General features: G+C 39.5%; 1 protein-coding gene across 3 annotated transcripts in view; it reads left to right on the plus strand.

Moving 5' to 3' along the window:
• Positions 1-240: 240 nt before the first annotated feature.
• TRAPPC8 (trafficking protein particle complex subunit 8) overlaps positions 241-23,293 on the plus strand; it is a 135,566-nt gene continuing 112,513 nt past the window's right edge. The window contains exons 1-2 of one of the 3 annotated variants that reach the window (XM_020992550.2): positions 241-709; positions 22,429-22,623. In XM_020992550.2, coding sequence (XP_020848209.1) covers positions 553-709; positions 22,429-22,623 — 352 coding nt within the window. In that variant the 5' untranslated portion in view covers positions 241-552. Of the gene's footprint in view, positions 710-1,959; positions 2,063-22,428; positions 22,624-23,293 lie in introns of those variants that run through there. The other 2 variants (XM_020992551.2, XM_078153445.1) reach the window with 2 other exon arrangements.

A 23,293-nucleotide genomic window follows, 5' to 3' on the forward strand; every position in this document is an offset into this window, starting at 1 on the left:
CTTAAGCTCTCGCTCCTGGAGTCCAGCTGGGGCAGGTGTTCGAAGAACTCCGAATGTGACAGCCTCGCCACAAGGCGCATGCCCACACTGCTTTCTTCTCCTCTTCCCCCTCCCCACCTCACAACAGCCCCACCCGCCCGGCTCTCATTCTCCCCGGTCCCCACTCAGCTTCCGGCTCCCCTCCCAGTCCATCCCTCCCACTTCTCTTTCCTCCGTCTTTGACCCAGTCACGTGAGGGGCGAGCGCGGGGGCTGCCGGGACTGGTACTGCCGGTCGATCAGGGTTCGGCCTCAACATGGAGGCTCCTGTCGGGCGGTGACCGAGGGCCGCGGGGAGGAGGACTGAGCGGCGATTGTCGGGGTCCCGCTTGACCCGCGGGGGATGTGAGGGGCGGCGGCGCCGACGCGGGGGTCGCGACATTCTGGGCGGCGGCGGCGGAGGTCGGGGCGACTCCTTCCTCTCCGGGCTCGGGTGAGCGGCCCCGCCCGGCTGGGCCCGGGCGGAGGCGGTCGCGGGGATCGCTGTCAGCCGCAGCGGGGCGGCGCGGCCGCGATGGCCCAGTGCGTGCAGTCGGTGCAGGAGCTGATCCCGGACTCGTTCGTGCCGTGCGTGGCCGCGCTGTGCAGCGAGGAGGCCGAGCGGCTCACCCGGCGCAACCACCTCAGCTTCGCCGAGCTCCTCAAGCCTTTCTCCCGCCTTACCTCCGAGGGTACGTGTCCGCGGCGGCCGGGCCGAGGAGCCTGGGGGAGGCGGGGAGGCACTGTTTACATCTCGGGCCAAGGCCCCTCGGGGGTTGCCAGGCTTGGAGCTGTCCCGGCTCTCGGGGCCCCCTCGACCGCCTCAGCATCCTCATGAGGCTGCACTCTCCCCGTCCGCGTCGCGCTGAAGTGTCAGCTTCCTGGCTGTAGGAGAAACGTGAGCTCAGGAGAAGGGCTTTTGGGCTGTCATCTTTCCCCCTTGCGGGTCGCCAGCTGTGCAGGGAGGAGGAGGGCTGGAATGCAGCCATTGCACCTGAGAGGCGAACAGGAAGTTGCTAAGCGAATTTGGGGGCGGGGTGGGGGGGATTGGGGTGAGATAATGTCACCTGAGAGACCACGTTATTTGTCTCTAAGCTCTGGTAGTTTGGCTCCACTTAGAGGGGTATGGTAAAGAAGGTATTTGTTATCTTGAGCTTCCTATTTAAGCAAACTTTCGTGAGGTGTATGTAGTCCCGTACGTTTGTTTGGTTTTTATCTGTTTTAGTCCACTTCCTCCTTTAAGTCTACTGTTTTACATCTGTTATGCACTCTATCTTTTAAACTTTAATCTAGCAATTTTAAGAATTCCAGCATGAGTGATGAACCCTGCAATAAGCCCTTCTTGTCAGGGCTGAATTGCTTTATGTAATATGAATGAGCACAGCAAGTCAGTTGTCACATTGTTAGCCATTCTAAAACTTTTTTGATCTCAGGACCCCTTTACACGATTCAGAATTATTGAGGACCTCCCTCCCCAAGAGCTTTTGTTTGTATGGATTCTATTAATATTTACTATATTGGAAATTAAACCATCCTAGTAGTATGAAAATCATTTTGACCTTGTGAACCCTCTGAAAGGGCCTGGGGAGGAGTTGCACTTTAAGTACAGCTGTATAAAAACAACCATTGACTGATGTTAATCATGGGTTGACTAGGTTATCTAGAAATAAAGAATTGGAAGGGACCTAAAGAGCATCTAGTCCATCTTTCTCTCCTCAGGCAGGTAAATGACTTTACTGAACCATTCAGGAAAGTTAGAATCACCTTGTTGGAAGAGATCTCAGAGGCCAACTAGTCCAAGGAGTACCTAAGAAGAATTCCTTCTATACTGTATCTGACAATTGGTTATCCAGCCTAGCTGGATACCTAGCTGTCTCTTCTTTTACTGAAGAGACTGCATCTGTTCTCCAGTTTTAGGTACTTTAATTGGGAGGAGCAAAAGAACTGAATTTCAAGATTGTAGTTGCAAAAAATCCTAAAGGATAGAAGTTACAGATCACAACTCCAGGTATAATGTAACCAGCATCGTGCAACAGACTAACAAGGTACATGTGAAATCCTATTACAGTGTCTTTAAGCAACACTATTTCTGTGGCCAGAGAGTGGCCAAATGTTAGCTGTACCGTTTGATTTGTTTACCAGGAATTCAACACAACTGTGATCTATTAACAATGTGCACACCACATATGCATGCAATACTCTATGGTAAAATGTGCTAGAATGAAAGGGAAAAGGAGGAGAGCTGAGTTGTAGTTGGCCTCTTGGAAAATTACTGTTGTGCCATCAAGAAGCAACAGTCCTTCAACTTTTATTTTTCCCACTTTAAATTTGCCAATCTCATCCTTTCTTAAATTATTCTGGGGGGTAACCCAAATTAACCCCCCCCAAACATTGATCACTTTAACACATAAGATCTAAAAAGGGGAAGTGGAAACATTTGGTATATGTGTGACTTTTCCCACTTCTTCTAGATTTAAAGCTGTTTCATTGCAGAACAGTTGAACTTCAAATTTTTTTTGGTATTTGCCCCCTCCCCTTTTTTCTTTTGGTCCTGAATTCTGATTTAATTGGTGTGTGAATACACCTGATCTTGGGTAAAACAGATCTCTGGATGCAGATTGGCAACTCATACAATTGGAATGGTGCCTGGGGGAGGGGGGTGGTTACTCAGAGATTAAGTGATTTGCACATTTTCTTGATGCCAGTATGTGTCAGAGGTAGGACTTAAACACAACTCTCCCTGATTTCAAGGCTGACCCTTTATTTGTTATACCATGTTTTCAGTTTATGAAAACAAAGGCTGTAACAGTCCCAAATCAGGAAAATTTTGTGCCAGAATTCTATGACATTTCCAGATGGCTAGGCAGTGTACTTATTATAACAAAATCTCAATGCATATTAAATTTCTTTTAGAGTAAAATCCATCCTTCCTTCCTTCCTCCTTTCTTTCCTTCCTTCTTTGTTGAATATTTATTTAGCACTTGCTTTGTGTGAGATTCTGTGGATACAAAGACAAAAACAACAGTTCCTGTTCTCTGGGAATTTACCTTTTACTGGGAGGGATGAAACAGGTATACCACTAATAAATTCTTATGGCTTGATTTATTTAGGTGTCTGCTTTATGCTAGGCACCACTCTGTGAGGTACTGGGGATACAAACCAAAAATGAAACTCTCTTTGCTCTCAAGGAGCTTACATGTCTTTGAGGAAGACAATAGCTAGCATTTATACATGTACACTTTAAAGTTTGCAGAGGGCTTTATTTTAACTCATTTGATGCTCACAGCAATCCTGTGAAGTAAATACTATTATCCTTTTTCAAAAGAGGCAAGTAAGGCTGAGAGAGGTTAAATACTTGCCTAGTTTCACACAGCATAGCAAGTATCTAAAGCAGGATTTGAAGTCAGATCTTCCTGACTCCAGGTCCATGCTCTATCCACTAAACCACCTAGCTAGTATAATGTGTGCATAGGTTTATTTGACCATAGAAGAAATAGTGAACAACTGGGATTTATTGAGTAGTCAGATCTGTACTTTAAAAAAAAACATTTTAGCAGCCATGTGGGGAATGGAGTAGAGTGGGAAGAAACTAAAGACAGGGGAATCAGTTAGAATGTTGTTTCAGTAGTACTTTTGAGAGGTGATAAGGGTCTAAACTAGAGTGATGACCATGTGAGTAGAGTGAAGGGGATGGATATGAGAGATTTTGTGAAGCTAGAAACATCAAGATTTGGCAAGTGATTGGATATTAAAAATGAGGAAGAGTGAGGAGTTGAGGGTGAATTTGAATTTGGGAACCTGAGGAACTAGAATGATGATGTACCCTCAACAGAAATGGGAAAGTTTGGAAGAGGGGTAGGTTTGAAGGCAACGCTAAGTGACATATTGAAATCAAGAAGTATGTGGAATATTCATTTCAAAGTGTCCAATAAGGAACTGATGTTGTGAGAGTGGATTTAGGATCGACTGGGACGGGATATATATATACATACATACATACATACATACATACATACACACACACACAAACACATACATACATCTCCTTCCCCTCCCTCCAACTTATTTGTATAGATGTGATAATTCATTCCATCGGAGCTGATGAAATCACTGAGAAGGTAGAGAAGAGGGCTCAGCACTGAACCTTGGGGTACACATACAATTAGTTGGTAAGAGATGATGATCTAGCTCAAACTTGACAACTGGTTATTCTCTGAACTCTATATTCCATCTCTGCTTCCCGATATCTGTTGCCTTGAATATGCTTCTTCATCTTTAAGCCTTGAATCCTTATCTTCCAGTAAGGAGATTAAACCTCCTCATCCAGAAAGTGTTTTATGAACTCCCCCTCTTTTTTCTATTTTTCCATAGCATAATCACTTTTTATCACAATACCTTTTCTGCTTTCTTTAAATGTCTTACCGTATCCTTATCCCTTTCACTTATAGGAAATGACTTGGTCTTCTGTTTCACTAAGAAGATTGAGGCCATATGATAGGAACTCTTCTTCACTACTCAGTTTTTTTGCATTATAATTTGTCTTTGCTGAAGATGAAGTATCATTCTTTCATTTGGCTAATCTCACTATCTGAGCTCCTTATTCTGATTCTTCTCATTGTTTTTAGAACTTTGCACGAGCAGGCAACTCTTCTTTGTCTGATAGCTTCAGTTTCAATTTCTTCTTTGCCACTGGATCCTTTTCATCTGCCCACAAATATGTTTAGATCTTCCTAATTCTAAAAAAAAAAGCCTTCCCTCAAACCATCTACATCAACTAGATGCTGCTTTTCTCTTCACTTCACTGTCATATTCTTTGAAAAATTGCCTATATGTAGTGCTTTCCATTTCTTTAATGATTTATATTTAATTCATTGCAGTTCATCTTTTATTCTTCTGCTTGACTGAAACTTCTTCGTCAAAGATCACTGATAAACTCTTAGAAAAGGCTATCAATGTTTGTTGCCCCCTTCCCTCCCCTCCCCTCCTCTCTCTGGAGCCCTTGTACTTGCAGTATGACTTTTGACCTCACCATCGCTGAAACTGACCTCCCCAAGGTTATTAATGGTCCTTTAATTGTCTTATTTGATGTCCTTTTCTCAGTCTTTATCCTCTTGAACCCTCTGAAGCATTTGCCACACTCTCTGCTTCTACATTTTCCCATCTAATCGTCCTTGGAATCTTCATATTTTTCTCTCTTGGTTTTTTTCTATTTGTCTGCCCTGTTTCTTCTCAGTCACAGTTGCTGGATTATCATTTCTGTCCTACTCCCTATTTTCAGGTACATCCCTAAAGCATATACCTTGAGCCCTATACCTGGGCTTAGTTCTGGACCCTCTTTCTTTACACACACACTTTCTTTGTGATCTCATCAGCTCCCGTGGATTCAGCTTATCTCCTTTATGCCAATGGCTCCTAGATCTGTATATTTCAGAACTCTAGTCTTGCATACCCAACTGTCTGTTGGACATCTCCAACTAGATATTCCATAGGCATCTGAAAATCACCATGTCTAAAACAGAGCTCATTATCTCCACCAGCCAAACAAAACAAAACACCCTTTTCTCAATTATCATCACTATGCAGATGACTCTCAGATCTGCTGATCCAGCCCTAACCTCTCTCCTTTCCTCCTAGTCACCCAGACTGGAAACATAGCATTTTCAACTTCTCTCTCACCCTGCCATATCCAGTCAGTTGCCAAATCCTGTCCTTTCTACTTTCATTTCTACCTTTGAAGCATCTTTCATATACACTCCCTTCTTTCCTCTGACACTTCCTTCATCCTAGTGCAGGGCTTTATCACCTCATACCTAAAATTGAAGTTGTCTGCCAATTGATCTCCCTACATTAATTTCTCTTTGCTTCAATCTGTCCTCTACTCAGCTGTCAAATTGATCTTTCTAAAGTGGAACTAACTACGTCAACCCCTATTTAACAAACTCTATTGACTCCTGTCACCTCCAGGGTCAAATATAAAATTCTCTGTTTAGTGTTCAAAGCCCTTTAAAACTTGACCTCTACTCTACCCTTTCAGTTTTCTGGAAAGCTTGTACCTTACTGCCTTCTATGGATTCTGTGATCCAGTGACACTGGCCTCTTGCTATTCTGTGCATAGCATGCCTCATCTCCCTACTCTGAGCATTTTCACTGGCTATCCCTCATGCCTAGAGCTCTCTTACTTATCTTTATTTCCTAGCTTCCCTGGCTTTCTTTCTAGTCTCAACTCAACTTCTGCTTTCTGTAAGGAGACTTTCCTAGTCTTCCTTAATTTTAGTGCTTTTTCTCTGAGAGTACCTCCAGTTCATCTTCTGTCTAGCTTGTTTTTATATGATTCTTTTTATGTTTTCTCCCATTAGACTGTGGGCTCTTTGAGAGCAAGATCTACTGTTTGCTTTTCTTTGTATCTATGTTTAGCATAGAGAGTGGCAGATATTATGTGTTTGATAAATGCTAGATGACTTACTGTCTTGCTAACATCCTATTTCTTTTGAGAGCACCGCCATCCTGCCCCTTATCTATGTTTGTAACCTTAAAGTAAGTCATTCTTGACTCTTCCTTTACCACTCAAGACCACTGTATTCAGTTGCCCATTCTTGTTGATTCTGTTTCCACAATATCTCTTGCATCCAGCCCCTTCTCTCCACTTACACAGACATCATCCTAGTTCAAGCCCTCTTTACCTGTAGTATTACTCTGATAGCTCTCCCTGCCTCCCATTTCTCTCCTCTCCCGTTCAGCCTTCACTTAGCTGTTGATTATGTATACCCAAAGCACATATCTGACTATGTTGCTGTCCTGTTCAAGAGGTTCCAGTGCCTCCCTCTTACCATTAGGATCTGATATTTTTATTTTTAAAGCTATTTACAATTTAACTGTAGCCTGTCTTTCCTGGTTTATTTCATGTTACTAGCCTTTATTCACTCTTTTTTCCAGTCAAACTGGCATCTACTCGATATTCTTTTTACATGACATTATATCACTTGTACCTCTTCTTTTATACAAGATATTCATTCCTTCATCTATGCCTTATAGAATCCCTAGCTTCCTTCAAAGCTCAGCCCTGCCTCTATTACCCTGTTATGTGTATAGGTGTATATTCACATGCACGTGCGCGCGCACACACACGCAAAACAGCTATATAAAGACAAGCTATTGACAGGATAAATAGGAAATAATTAACAGAGGGATTTTTTTTAAGCTGGAATTTGAAGGAAACCAGGAGGCAGAGATGGGGAGGGAAAGCATTCTAAGAATTGGGCTGATAGCCACTAAAATGCTTGGAGTCAGGAGATGGAGTTTTTTGTTCTAGGAACATCAACAAGACCAATGTCTCTGGCTTAGAGTCCATAATAGGACTCTATGTAAAAGGACTGGAAAGGAGGGAGCAGGTTATGAAGAACTTTGAACCCCAAACAGTGTTTTATATCTGATCCTGGAGGTAATGGAGAGCCACTGAAGATTATTGAATTAGGGGGTGGGAGGAGAGGAAGGGAACATGATTGGACCTATACTTTAAGAATATCATTGACAGCAGAATGGAGGATAGATAGACTGAAGTGGAGAAAGACTTGAAAGAAGGGAGACAAATCAGCAGACTTTCCGTACTGGTGTGAGGTAAAGGCCTGCACCTGGGTAGTGGCAGTATCAGAGAGAAGGAAGCATTTTTGAGTGATGTTACAAAGATAACAATCAACAGGCCTTGGCAACAGATTGAATATGGGGGTGGTGGTAAGAGAGACTGAAGGATTGAAGATAACAGCTAGGTTGTAAGTGTGGGTAACTGGGAGGGTGGTAGTAGCCATGACAGTAATAAGGAAGTTAAGAAGAGGGGAGGGTTTGGGGGAAAAGATGATGAGTTCACTTTTGGACATGTTAAGTTTAAGATGTCTATGGGGCATCTAGTTCAAGATGTCTAATAGACAAGGAGATGCAAGTCAAGAGGTTGGAAAAGAGATTAAACCTGGCTAAGTAGATTTGAGAATCATCATCAGTAAAGAGATGATAACTACATCAATCCATGGAAACTGATGAGATCACCAAGTAAAATAGTATATTGAGAGAAAAGGGCCCAGGACAGATCCCTGGGGACACCAACTGTTAGCTGCAAGACCTAGATTAAGATCTTGCAAAGGAGACTGAGAAGGAGCAGTAAGTTTTTCTTTAAAACTACAAATCTAAATTTGTCTCATTGCAACTTTTACCCATTGCTTCTAGTTCTCTGTGGGGCTAAGCAGGACAAGTCTTTTCCATCTTCAGCATGTCATCCCTTTAAATACTTGACATAAATATCATGTCCCCCCTTTTCCAGGATAAATGTCTTAGTTCATTCAACTGGTCCTCATATTACATGATCTGAAGGCATTTCATTATCCTGGCTGCCTTCCTCTGAATGCTGTCCAGTTTATCAATATTATTCCTAAAATGTGGATTCAGTACTTCAGACGTAGTTTGACCAAGGCTAGAGTAAAGTGTCCTTCAGATGGTATGTGTTTAATGTTTTGTTTTCCTGATATTATATTTGAAGTATTTTCATTTTAGTTATGTTTTACCCTTTCTTGCTTTGTTTCCAGAAAATTGAAATCTGATTTTTTTCCCCTTTCCTCGGTTATTCCCCAGTTTGTTTTTAATACCGTGTTTAGTAGGAATTCAGTGAGATTTTGATTGCTCTGCATTGGTCTTAGAATTAGAAGTACTGAGTTTGACTTCTTTTATCAGCATTTAGTAACTTGGGAAACTCATTTAAATTATCTGAGCCTCAGTTCCTAAGCAGTAAAATAAGGATAATCACTAAAGTATGTATAACTCATGATGGTGTGAGGAAAGCACTCAAATATATTTTTATTTACAAAATTAAGAAAATACATATTCATGTAGAGAATGATAGTAAGCACTGAAAACAAAATAACCCATTAAAAGTAATTTAAAATCTTTATTTTACTAGTGGTAACTTGATAAGGGCAGCATAGTGTAAAGAGAGCCAATTTTGAACAATGAAGAGTTGGAATCAGGTCGTGCCTCTGACACATACTGGCCATATGGCCTTGGGCAAGTCATTTGACTTCTTAATGCTCTAAGTGAGTATTTAAGATGATAACTTACAGAGAAATTTCTAACCTACATTGTTAAAGGGAGTTTCCTCACTTGGGAATTTCCTATACTGATGAAATTATAGGTTTGGTCCCTGTCTAACTTGGAAAAAATGGATACTTGTAAGGGCATTTTTGTATGCTCCTGGGAATAGGAATAATACAACTACTTAATAGTGTTTGAAGTGGGTGATATAACTATAATTTAAAGATCACAGAACTGGGAGGGACTTTATACACCATATAAAATTAAGCACTCCCAAGCCTGACCACGTCATTTTTTTCCTCCCCCCCACCTGCCCCTCCCCTAAATTCCCTTTTTCTATTGAAGGTAAATACTAGCTTGTCAGTCATCCAAAATTAAAATTTTGGAGTCTTTTTTGACTTTTTCTTCTTTATCTGTCAATGCACAATTAGTTGCCAAGCTGAACTGACTACTGTTTGAACAGTCTACAAGTAACAGAGTGGGGATTTGAACTAAGTCCTTTGACTCCAAGTTTAGTGGTCTTTCCACTAAACTAAATTGTTCTTTCTGCCTTTAGTCTCTTGACCTCTCTGATCTGTCCTTAACAAAGTTTCATTCATATCTTAATATGATAAAAAATGCAACAAAGTTGCAGTAGGTACCTCTTGTCTATACATTTAAAGCCCTCCAGAATCAAGCTTCAACTTAACCTTTTCATCCTTAGCTCACTAGTGTTTTGAATGATTGCATATACTTTGAGCTTTAACCATACTGTTCTTCATGCCTGGAATGGACTCCTCTTTTCTAACTTCCCATTTTGCCTTTTGAAATCTCTTACTTTCTTTCAGGATCCAGTTGAGGTACCAGCTCCTCCATGAAGTCTTCCTAGGATTAATCTCTCTCTCTCATATTTCTCATACACTTTGGACCTCTCCTATGTATTTATCATAGGGTCATAGATTTAGAGCTGGAAGGAACCTCGGAGTCCAGCCAGTCGAATTTCTCATTTTATAAACGTGGTTAAGTGACATGTATACAAGTCATAAAACATCAGAGATGATGTTTAAACCCAGGTCTTTTGATTCCAGAGTCAGTGCTTTTTCCACCATATCACAATGCCTTAAGAGGGTGGTTCCCCCCCCCCCTTATATGTCTTCCCTTTTTTTCTGTTTTAGATTCAATTTCCTAAACATTTATTAAGCATGTACTATGTTGCAAGATGTGCTAGGGATACAAAAAAGAAAAACTCCCATCTCTCAAGTAATGGGCCTTCTACTTTTTTATGGCATGTACTCAGAAAAGTGGTTGGTGAAGGCATGAGAGAAAATTGAAAACTTTGAGGAGAGAGTAAGATATAAGCTTTTGGGATAAGAATTCACTATTTGGTAAAAATTGTTGGGAAAACTGGAAAGCAGCTGGCAGATGATAGGTATAGGCCAATATCTTACACCATTTACCAAGATAAGGTTAGAATGGACATATGACCTAGATATAAAGGGAGGTAACACAAGTAAATTAGAAGAACATGGAACATATTACCTAGCAGACTTGAATTTATAAATAAACAAGAGATAGCACTGTGAGATAGAAAATAGATAATTTTGATTCCATTAAATTAAAAATGGTTTTGTATAAATAAAACCAGTGTAGCCAAGATTAGAAGGAAAGCAGAAAGCTGAGGAAAATTTTATAGACAGTTTCTTGGATATAGGTCTCATCTCAGATATAAAGAGAAATTTGTCAAATTTATAAGAATATGAGTCATTCCCCAGTTGATAAATGGTCAAAAGATATGAACTGGAGTTTTTTGATGGAGAAATCAAAACTATATGTAGTCATATGAAAAAATGCTCCAAATCATTATTGATTAGGGAAAGGTAGATTAAGACTGTTTTGAGATATCATCTCACACCTATCAAAATGGCTAAAATGATAGAAAAGGAAAATGACAAATGTTGGCAGGGATTTGGAAAAATTGTGACACTCATGTTGTTGGTGGAACTGTGAACTCATCCAATCATTTTGGAGAGCAATGTGGAATTATGCCCCAAAAGTTATAAAACTGTGTATGTAACCTTTGGCCCAGCAATACCACTATTACATCTATTTCTCAAGGTGACCAGGGAAAAAGGAAAAGAACCTATATGTTCTAAAATATTTATATCATCCCTCTTTGCGGTGGCAAAGAACTGGAAATTGATAGGCTGACTGTAAGTTGGGGAATGGCTCAACAAATTGTGGTATATGATTATGATGGAATACTAATGTACTTTAAGAAATGATGAGCAAGTGTTTTTAGAAAAACATGGAAAACTTGCATGAAATAATAAAGAGTGAAATGAGGAAAACCAAGATAATGTTGTATACAGTAACAGCAATATTGTTTGAAGAACAGTGGTGAACAACCAAGCTCTTTTGAGTATTATGCATATTCAAATCAACTACAAAGGACCTATGAAGGAAGATGCTACCCGCCTCCAAAGAAAGAACTGATAAGTAGAAGTATGTATAGTCTGCTTTTACACATACACCCCCCATATATACATACGTGTGTGTGTATACACATACACATATGTGTGTGTGTGTGTGTGTGTGTATATATATATATATATATATATACACACACACACGCACACATACACATATCTGTCAAATGGTGGTCTTTTCTAGTGTAGGGTGGGGAGGGAGGGAGGGAGGGATTCAGTTCAGAATTTAAAATGTAACAAAAATAAATAAAATTTAATTAAAAAAATGTTTAAGTGGCTTGCCTACAGTCTTACCACTAGGAAGTGTCAGAATGAGGTCTTGAAAGCAAGTCTGAAGACATGCCAAGAGTAGTTTTTAAAATTCTGTAGCTATGGACAAGTAGGTTAGACAAAATACCCTGGAAACAACTAACTTACTCTGAGAAGTAGCTTTAAAAGTAGCCTAAAATATAACCAATTAACCCCATCTTCTGGTTTCCTTAATATGAGGAAGTCTTATGTCTGAAATTGGTGAGGTTCTTCTTGTAGTCATGAGATATGCTATTATTTGTGCCACTAAATGAGAGAGGGGTTTAGTAGGAAGATAGCTGGAATAGGAGTCAGATTCATTAACTAGCTGTATGACTATGTACAAATGATGGCTTTCAGAGTTTCGTTTCCACATCTGTGAAAGGAAGTTAGACTAAAGTGTTTCTTAAGGTTTCTTTCAGCTCTGAAAAACAAATCTCATCTTAAATCCATTCAGGAATTTTGTTATTTAGATTTCACTTACTAAGATGAAGTAGAAACTGAAGAACAATCATGGTAAAAGCATGGATTAAATCTGAAGAATGTGGTAAATGTAGTAAGGGATAAAATCTTACAGACCAGACCTCTCCTGCTTTACATATCCCTTTGCTACATGCAAAAAGAGACCTCTTCCTATGAGGAATAATGCTCCTGCATTTCTTCATATTTTGTATAATATTTGTATAATAATCTTATTACTCATTAGCCTGTGAATTTTTGGGAGAGAGGTAGAATAACAAGAGAGTGAGAAGAAAGTTGCAAAAGATTTATTGACTAGAGTTAATTCCTGTTGTTACGACAGTGAGGAACAAAGTTTACTAAGTTTCCAGAGTTCATCTTTAGGATTTACAGGTGGATGAGAATGCTTTTATAAAATATTGGTACTGAAGTAAGGTCTAAGGTAATGGATGGATGATAATGTATAGATGAGAATTTTTCCTTATTGATAGAATTGATAGAAAAATTTGGGATCCTGTTGATTTTTAAGAATGGGTTTGCGGTGGTCTGTGTTTCTTCCAGTCACGAACCATATGCACTTAGTGCATGTAAGGGAATTGGTTGGGACTTTTTTGTGACGAAGGGCTTAGTGATGAGAGGTAGGAAAAAACTGTCCAGTGACAGTTTCTGTTTCAGAAAGTTACTTGGCTAAACTATCCTTGGGGAGCCTGTTTGGCTCAGCAGAGCTGTGTCCTGAGAGAGCTACTTAGTACTTGAGAAGTAACATTGAGATTGACTCCCAAAACTTGAGGAACATGTGACTTGAGTCACAAGCCATTTGCAGATTTTTCTTTGTTCAACTTTTTGTGTTTTTTGTAGTCATGCTATTTTCTAATTTTAAAAAAGCAAAATCAAAATAACCTCTGGATAGCTTTCCCCTTTGTCAAATGTCTGCTTGTATTTAGACCCTCACTGCTTCCCCTGACCCAAGCGCCCAGTGTGTGGCTCAGAACCTTAAGGCCAAAACAAACCTTGGAGTAAACTAAGACAGAATTTCTCCTTTTACAGATGATGAAACTGGGACACAGAAATGTTAATTGCCCTGCCTAAGACCATATAGCTATTAAATTCTGGTATTATAAGAGTCCTGTGCTTCACATTGCCCATCTAGTTTTAAAAGGCTTTGGAAGGAATACTTCATTTGGAATGAAAGAACGTGAGTTCAGATTCGGCTGTTCCACTCTGTGGCCTGGTGCAAGTCATTTTACCTTTCTGGATCTCAGTCTGCATTTTATCCCCATGTTGCCCAGGAAGCAAGGCATAGTGGGGAGAGCACTGGACTTGGAGTAAGAGTTCTGGAGTTTGAATTTTGCCTCAGGCTTCTAATGCTGGGGAATCCTGATCAAGTCATGTAAGGTCTCTCAGCTTCAGCTTTCTGACTGCAGGGAAGGGAGGGAGACATGCCATTCCATTGTACTGACATTCTGTCTTGCACTGATCACCTCCTTCCCTTGCTTCTTCATGCCAGTTCTTTTCGTGCCTGCAGGGTAATGAGAAAAGTATCATTCTCCTACATCAATCTATCTCTTGGCTCAGCCTGACTTGTTTTGCCTGACTAGAAGGAGAGAAATGTCATCCTGTTGTGCTCTTTCCACTGGTCTCCCAGCCTGGTTTGCCTGTAGGAGGTGAAAAATACTATTCTATCACCTCTTCTTAGTCCCCTCCTTGAGCTGTCTAATGCCCTGAGAGGATGCCACCCTGAGACCAAATCCCTAGGGGTGCTGATAACTTAACTGAACTCATCCCTAAATGATTAACAGACTCCCACCTTTGAGTGTCATACCATATTCATCCCAGTGATTATAAACACACACAGATACAACCCCCCATCCCTCTCCCTCACACCACATTTCCTCATCCCCCACTTCTTCCTCCTTTATTCCCATCCTTATCAACTCAGTCCTACTTTGCAGTACCCCTCTCATCCATTCTTTACTCTTAAGCTACCCACCTCTTCTACTCTGCTTTTTGGAATTCCTTCTCCATAGGTAACAAACCTGCTTTCTGTCTTCAGTATTTTCTTTTTCCACTCCTTCCAACTTCTGGCTCCCACTGAGACTTGGCTCCCTCCTGATGACACAGCCTCCCTTTTCAATACTGGTTTTACTTTCACTTATTCCCCTTGATTCACTGGTCTAGGCAGGGGAATTGGAATATTCTTTGCTCTCTGTTGCCACTTCCAAGTTTTCTTTCTGCCATGATCCTTTAAGGTTCATTTATTCCATATGTATGAATAACTGAAATTCTGGTGGCTCTTTTTTTCTCCTTTTTCCTCAGGGAGTTCAGTGCTTGGCTTATAGTCTTTCTCTCTTCCCCACCTTCTGTCCTCATATTGTCTTTCTCTCTTCCCAACTCCTGCCTTCATTTTAAGAGTCTTTAGTGTACATATCAATATTCCCTCAAACATCCTAAGCTAGCAGTTTCTCAACGTACTCATTTCCCATGATTTATTCCTTCACCTCAACCTTAGCTATACACCTTTGATCTTATCACCTGTGAATGCACCACTTCTATGTTCTTGAACTTCACAGTTTCATTGTCTTATCACAATCTGTTGTCTTTTTATCTCACCTTCCTTGCAGCACCAAACCCTGTTCTTTGTCCTCCATGACCTCTAATTCTTCAACCTCTCAGTTCTTTTTTACTTTTTCACCCCTGCTTTAACTATATTTTCCTCTGTTCTTCATAGTGACCTTTTAGTCAACCAGTTCAATTCTAAATCATCCTCTTCTTTCAAGTTCTTTGCCTCTTATCCTAACATTATCTTGCTCTGCCAATCTTCAGCCTTGGATTACTCCCATCATCTGCTGCCTTTGTTCATATTCATATGCTACTGAATGAAGCTAGAGAAAATCATGGAACTGTGCGAATTGGGTCTGCTACAAATTTGTTACGTGGTCTCAACTGGGCTTTCGGTACCAAGATAATTCTTTTACACCTCCTTAATGGACTCACTCTCTTGTCTCTTATTTCACTGAAAGAATTGAGGCCATTCACTGAGAGCTACCTTTTCTCCCTTCTACCTTATCTCACATCCCTAAGATGCCTTATGCTATTATCTCCTTCACTCCTGTCTCACCTGAAAAGGTGGCTCTTCTCCTTTCCTGCTTAAACTCATTGTGTGCACAAGTGAACCTGTTCCATCCTGTCTTCTCCAGCAGATTATCCCCTTTATTATCCCCACTCATTTCACTAATAATATTAATCTTTCCCTATCTGCTGGCTGCTTCACCACTGCTTGTAAACATTCCCATGACTCTCCAGTTCTCAAAATCCCTAACTTGATCCATCTATCACTACTAGCTATCAACCTATATGTTGTTGTTCAGTCATTTTCAATCATGTCCGACTCTTCATGACCTTGTTGGGGGTTTTCTTGGCAAAGATACTGGAGTGGTTTGCCATTTCCTTCTCCAGCTTATTTTGTGGATGAGAAAACTAAGGCAAACAGGATTAAATGATTTGCCCAGGGTCACATACCTACTAAGTGTCTGAGGCTGGAATTGAACTCAGGCAGGGCTTCCTGACTGCAGGCCCAGTACTCTGTCCACTGTCCCTCATTAACCTATCTCTCTGTCTCTCTCTCTCTCTGTCTCTCTCTCCCCTTTTGTGACTAAATTCCTTGAGAAGGCTGCCTGTAATAGGTGCTTCCACTTCTCTTTCACTCTTTAACTCTCTACAGTCTAGTCTCTAATCTTTCAACTAAACCTGTTCTATCCATAGTGATCTTTTAATTGCCAAATCTTTTCTTTTGGGGGGGGGTTTAGGCAATTGGGTTAAGTGACTTGCCCAGAGTCACACAGTTGGTAAGTGTCAAGTGTTTGGTCTGAGGCTGGATTTGAACTCAGGTCCTGACTTCAGGGCCAGCACTCTATCCACTGCACTACCTAGCTGCCCCTTAATTGCCAAATCTTAATTACCAAATGCCCTTTTCTCAATCCCTAGCCTTCTTGACCGTACTTTCATTTACTTCTACCTGTCCTTTTTGTCTCCTTTGCTGGATCTTAATACCAGGTTACTCTAGTTAATAGTGGGTGTCCCCAGGGATCTGTTCTGGCCTCTCTTCTTTTGATTTCACTTGGTGATCTCATTAGCTCCTAAGGATTCAGTTGTCATCTCCTTGCTGATGATGATTCTCAAATCTTTTTATCCAACTTTAACACTTTTTTCTAACCTTCTGACCTGCATCTTTCTATTAGACATCTTGAATTAGATGCTCTATTGACATCTTAAACTCAACTCATTATCTTTTCCTCCCAAACCTCCCTTCTTCATAACTTCCCTGTTACTGTCAAGGCTACTGTCATCCTCCCAAGTCACCCAGGCTCACAACCTAGTTGTTATCCAGGACTCCTCAGTCTTTCTCACTGCCCCCCCCCCCAATATCCAGTCTGTTGCCAAAGCCTGTTGATTTTACCTAACATCACTCAAATGCACCCTCTTCACTCCTGATATTGCCACTACCCTGGTAGAGGCACCTCTTCTCACTGGGTCCAGTGCCTGCTGGTTGGTCTGCCTGCCTCAAGTCTTACTTCACTTTGGTCCATCCTTCACTCAGCTATCAAATTGATTTTCCTAAGTGCAGGTCCAACCATGTCACATACCTCTCTTCTTTCGCCCTCCATTTAACAAATTCCAGTGGCTCTCTGTGGCCTTCAGAATCAAATATAAAATCTTTTTTTGGAGTTCATAGCCCTTCATTACTTGGCCTGTCCCAACTTTCCAGTCTTCTTACACCTATTTTTTATCATGTACTGTATTCTCTAATCCAGTGACACTGGCCTCCTTGCTATTTTTTTTAACAAGATAATCTATCCCCTAACTCCAAGCATTTTCACTGGAATACCCCTGTGTCTGTAATTCTTTCTGCTTTTGGCTTCTCTGACTTGCAGCTAAATAGAATCTTACCTTTTACAGGAAGGCTTTTCTGATCTCTCTTAATTCTAGTGCTTTTGTTGCTTCTCTCCAACTTATCCTGTTAGCTAGCTTATTTGTACAGTTATTTGCTTTTTATCTCCCCTGTTAAATTGTGAGCTTCTTCAGGATAGGGATTGTCTTTTGTTTTTCTTTGTATCCCCAGTGCTTACCTCAGTCATGACATACAGTATGTGCTTAATAAATGTTGACTGAAAATAAGATAATAGCTCCTATCTTAAAGGGATATTTTAAGGATCAAGTGAGATAATATATATAAAGTGAATTGCAAATGTTAATGTGCTATATAAATGTAAGTTTTTAAAAAAAATTTCTTAGGGGTTTGAATAGAAGACCTTTTAAGGTCCCTTCTAGTGCTAAATCTATTATCCTGTGACTTGTTATAATTTGTTTTTAGCAGTTGTTCATTACCTTGACTTCATCTTTGATTACTTTATGTATTTTATAGATTTGTCTCTTTAACTGGACAAGACTGTGGTTCAAGGATCATTCAGCATGGTACAATGAAAAGAACATGGGATTTAAAGTCAAGGGACATGAATTTGAATACTAGCTTTACTAATTACATGACTATAAATGTTTAGGTCTCAATTTCTTCATCATTTTTGGTGAGGCAATTGGGGTTAAGTGATTTGCCCAGAGTCACACAGCTAGGGAGTGTTATTTATCTGAGACCAGATTTGAACTCAGGTCCTCCTGACTCCAGGGCTGGTGCTGTATCCACTGTGCTACCTAGCTGCCCCCAAGATGGTTTTTAAAGTTCCTTCTAGCTCACCAACTACTTTGAATTAGCATAGGATAGGAATTAGGAGATAGCAGATATTAAAACTAAGGAAGTGGCTTTGACATTTAATGATTGCACAACCAGGGGTGGGGAACCTGCCCCCTCATGGCCACATGTGACCCTCTAGGTCCTCAAATGGGGCCCTTTGACTGAATCCAAACTTCACATTACAAATTCCCTTAAACTGTAAAGCTTGGGCTCAGTCAAAAGGCTGCAGGTTCCCCACCCTTGGATAACCATTAGTAAATCAGTCTTTCTGAGTTTCAAGTCTCCTTGTGCAAGTGTTATCCCTATCTCACAGTGTTCTTGGGAGGAGAGTGCTTTGTAAACCTTGATGTACTACATAAATGTTTGTTGTTATTATTATTATTATTATTATTATTAGATCATCTGAGAAGGAAGAGAAAAGCAAGGACTTCAGGAGTCAGAAAAGACTTTGTGAAGAATATGGGATTTGATTTAGGCCTTGAAGAATGGCTATTGTTTTTAGAAGTAGAGAAGAGTTGAGGGAGTGAAGGCTATGAAAATGTGAAACATCATGGGCAAAGATAGAAAGTCTGGAATAAGCATGGCTTGAGCATGTTTGGAAACCATAAAGAGACTAGTTTGTTTCCAGCTGAACAGTATGTGTGTTGGGAGAATAGGAGAAAATATAGAATCAGATGGGACCAATTATGAGAGGTCATTTTAGTCCAATTGGATGTTAGCTCCTTGAGGGTAGGGACTGTTTTCATTTTTGTCTTTATATCTCAATGATCCCAGTACCTTAAACATAGTAGGTGCTTAGTGAGTGCTTGTTGAATTGAATTTTTAGAAAGAGAAGGATGCAAAGCTGTGACTAAAAATGTCTTCATTCTGTCCTTTTCCCTTCATTCCCCTATTCTTAAGTCTCCTCCTTCAAACTTTTGTATTGCTGTTGAGCACACGACTTTACCCTTAGTAACCCAGGTTTACAACCTTATAATCATCCTAAGATAGGCATTGTGGTATAGTGGAGTCACAGGAGCTGGGTTCGGGTCAAGCCTCTAAAATACTAGTTGTGTGATCTTGAACGAGTTACTTAACTTCTCAGTGCTGTAGGCAATACTCTAAAATTGTGCATTAAGACCAGTTGTGGATCTATGTTGTTCGAGAGAATTTCCTATCAAGAATTTACCCCTATCTTAAATCCAATTATTTGCCAAGCCATGTAGATTTTACCTGGTATAATATCTCACATTTCTCCCACATTTTCCCACTCATTGCTACTGTAATAGAGCAGCTTGGTGTACAAGGTTCTGGATTTTGTTTCAGAGGACTTAGGTTTGAATTCTGGCTCTACCACTTCCTAGGTATCTGACCTTAGATATATCTAATTCCTAGGGCTCGGTTTCCTCTTATGAAAATGATGGCATTGATTAGATGACCTTTCAGGTCCTTTTTACTTTTAAATCTGGATCCTGTTGGCCTCTCTAGCCTTATTTGACATTATCTCCATTGGTGTATGCTGTTCCAGCCAAATTGTATTACTAGCAGTTCCCTAAATTTGATATTCTGCTTCCTAACTCTTTGTTAATTGTACAAATTGTCCGTTCCCTTTGCCACTGAGGTATACCCTCATCTTTGCATTTCATAATCCTTAACTTGCTTCAAAGGCTCATTTCAGATGTGGAGCTTTTCCTTATCTCTTTGTCCATTGCCTTCAAAATACTTTGTATTTATTTGCCTCTATATGTAACATCCTCAATAGAATATAAGATCCTTGAGGTTAAGATCTGTCTAATTTTTGTCTTTTTTCCCATGACTACTCCAGTGTCCTTTGCATAATAGATACATATTAAGGTATTTCTTGACTTGATTCTTTGAATGAATGCATTTAGGAAGGGTAAATAATTAGACTTGGAAAATACCCTTACAATGCCATTTAGTACCTTTAGGTTTTCTGAAATCTGGTAATGATTAATAGTACTTCATTTTTCTTAATTGCGCTAGTGGTACATAGCTGAAAAAGTTTTCTCTAAGGGTTGCCAAACCTTAGACTTTGAAAATAAATCGCAACTCATAGGCAAATAATGTATTCTATTTGCCACACTTTTTTCTTAAGTAGGTTGTTGCATTCTTGTGTATATAAAGTTTACTTTTAGTAGAGAAGTTTTCATACGCTAGTCTAAAATAACATTCGCAGTATTAAAAAATCCAATTTTAAACTTTTTTTGATGTGAGAAGAGTATAAAAAAAGTCAAGTAATGGTAAATGTAAATATCATTTTTATTGAAAGTATCTTTATGAACTCATTCTTTTGGATAATATTTAAGCTACAGTCTAAGTTTAGGATTCTGTGCTGTGTCTAATTTAAAATGACTTACCATTTTAACAGTTCTTTGCTTTAATTTCCCTGTTTTTCTAAAGTCATTTAATTATCCAGTTATGCATTAATAATATGATGGATAAGCCCATCACATGGGTTTAATATCCCTATGTGATATTCTGTCAAGTATTTAAATGCTTTCTAGTTGTCAGGGCCCATGTTAGATCCTGTGTGGAGAGAGAGCCCTTACCAAAAAATGAGATAATCCTTATTCTCCATCACCTTATTTCTCTATTGGTGGGTGGGAATGGGGGGAAAGAAACACACACACACACATATATATATATATATATATATATATTTATGCAAATGCAAAATATATGTAATTTTGAGGGAAAAGTGCCAGTATCTTAGATGATGAGTAAGGGTGGGACTTAAGCTGTATCTTGAAGGGGAAGTTTGAGATCTCAGGAGATGGAGGTGAGGAGGATCTTGTGGGACAGCCTTCACAAAGACATGACGACAGAAGATGGAATGAATGCCGTGTACTGGGAAAAGCAAGTAGGCCAACTTGGCTGGAACATGGGATTGTAAAATCCATTTAGAATGATAGGTTGCAGTTAAATTGTGAAGGGCTTTAAATACCAGAGAAGCTTCTTTTTTTTTTTCCCCACTAAAGGTAATAGGGAACCATTGAAGATCTTAAACTTTGAGCTGGGGAATGATAAATTGAATGAAAATACCCCTTGGCCCTATATTCAATTCAGCATTTTCGGATGAGTTTTATCCATTAATAGGTACTTGGATTAGTTTATGGTGTTAGTACAAAGCATATAACTAGGTTGGTTTTTTTTTGACTATGCATATATGATACAGAGATTCTATATTTCTTTTCAGTGGGTAGGCAGAGGTGAGAGTTAGAAAAAATAATGCTTGATTTTTTTTAAATCCTAAGAGTAAAGTTATCATAAAGATGAGAAAATGACACTTATACACTATGTCCTTAATGATCACAAATCAACAAATGTCAGAAATGTTAAATCATATTTTTACAGCTCACAATTCCTATATTACATAGCAAGGCCAAGTGCTTCAGTTGAAAAATTTAAAAGGATCTGGAAAATGTATATATAGGGAAATGTAGTGGATAGAATCAGGCAGATTGCAAATCCTGTTACTAGCCATGGAACTCTGTGAAAGTCACTTAAATTTGGGATGCTGCAGAATAGGATTTATCTACCAAGTGGGTTATGATGTTTTAGTGAAATGAGTTCTCACATCTAATGCCCCAGCTACTCTACAGATCTTTTATTTTTTATTGTAAATTTAAAATACTTTCTGGCACACTCCTATAATTCCATCTACCAAGGAGGTTGAGCCTCCTGGATCTCTCGAGCTCAGGAATTATGGGCTTCAATTATCAGCTTCAGTGTGCCAGTTGGCTCTCTAGCCATATTGTTCAGCATCATTATGGTGAAACCCTGGGTTAGGGTTGATCGTACCAGGTTGTTTAAGGAGGGGCAAACTAGCCCTGCCCTGAAACACTTTTGCTCAGGTGTGATGGGGCTGTGAGTGGCCACTGTGCTTTCAGCCTGGGACAGATAGGGAAACCCAGTGCTTTAAAAAACAAAAAACAAGGGCAGCTAGATGGCACAGTGGATAGAGCACCAGCCCTGGAGTCTGAAGGACTGAGTTCAAATATGGCCTCAAACACTGGACACTTACTACCTGTGTGACCCTGGGCAAGTCAGTCACTTCACACCATTGCCTCGCTAAAAAAAATAAAATAAAAAAAAATATATATATATATGTACACACACATACTCACAAACATATGCAACATCTCCTCCCCTTCTGACACAGAGAATTAAAATACACAAATATTTGAACTGCTCCCATTTATACCAGGCTACCTTTTAGTCTAGCAAGTATTTAGAATTCTAAGAGGATCCTATTTGGAACTTTTACATTTTAGGTTTGAGCGCTTTATTTTGTGAAAAGTAATTTTTAACTTAATTTTAAATAAAAACATTGGGGTTTACACAGCACTTTTAAAGCATTTTTTGTTTTTTTCTTATATAGTTCATATGCGAGATCCTAATAATCAGCTTCACATAATTAAAAACTTGAAAATATCAGTAAGCAACATTGTCACCCAGCCACCTCTTCCTGGAGCCATTCGGAAGCATTTGAGTGATGTAGTGTCCATCAGCCAACCTGCAGAAGGATTAGTAGCTAATGTGATTACAGCTGGAGATTATGATCTCAATATCAGTGGTAAGTAACAAGATTTATTGTGTCATTTTTATTTATTTTTCATTTTTTTATTTTTATTTTTAAAATTTTTTTGCTTTTTAGGCAATTGGGATTAAGTGACTTGCTCAGGGTCACACAGCTAGTAAGTGTCAAGTATTTGGTCTGAGGCCGGATTTGAACTCAGGTCTTCCTGACGTCAGGGCCGGTGTTCTATCCACTGTGCCACCTAGCTGCCCCCCATTGTGTCATTTTTAAAAAGCACAAAACAACCTTAAACTAGTTCATTTAAAACTATTCAGTGGTTTAAAATTCATTGTTAATTATGTCATTAAAGACATCAATTGATATTTGGAAAAATATTGTCTTTCAGTACTAACTGAATATAAATAAAATATATTTTTTAGAACTGGCTTATCCAGATTTTTAGATTCCGTAGTTTTCTTATTAAGGGTAGTATTAAGTTAGCCTCTATACTGGGGAGGAGGGGGCATCAGCAGAAAAGCTGGTTCTGTTCAAAGCTTTGCCACTAACTTGCAAATGATATTTGGCAACTGACTGTTGTTTAGAGGTTTATATTTATTATTTGTATCAATCTAATCATTTAAAAATATTTAAAAGGTGAAGAGGCATTATTAAATATTTTATTATTTAAATCTCTCACATTAAAGATGAGAAAATTGAAGTTTAGAGG

The sequence above is a fragment of the Phascolarctos cinereus genome, unplaced genomic scaffold (genome assembly GCF_003287225.1).
Source record: "Phascolarctos cinereus isolate Bilbo 61053 unplaced genomic scaffold, phaCin_HiC Scaffold_4;HRSCAF=312, whole genome shotgun sequence".
NCBI classification, from domain to species: Eukaryota; Metazoa; Chordata; class Mammalia; order Diprotodontia; family Phascolarctidae; genus Phascolarctos; species Phascolarctos cinereus.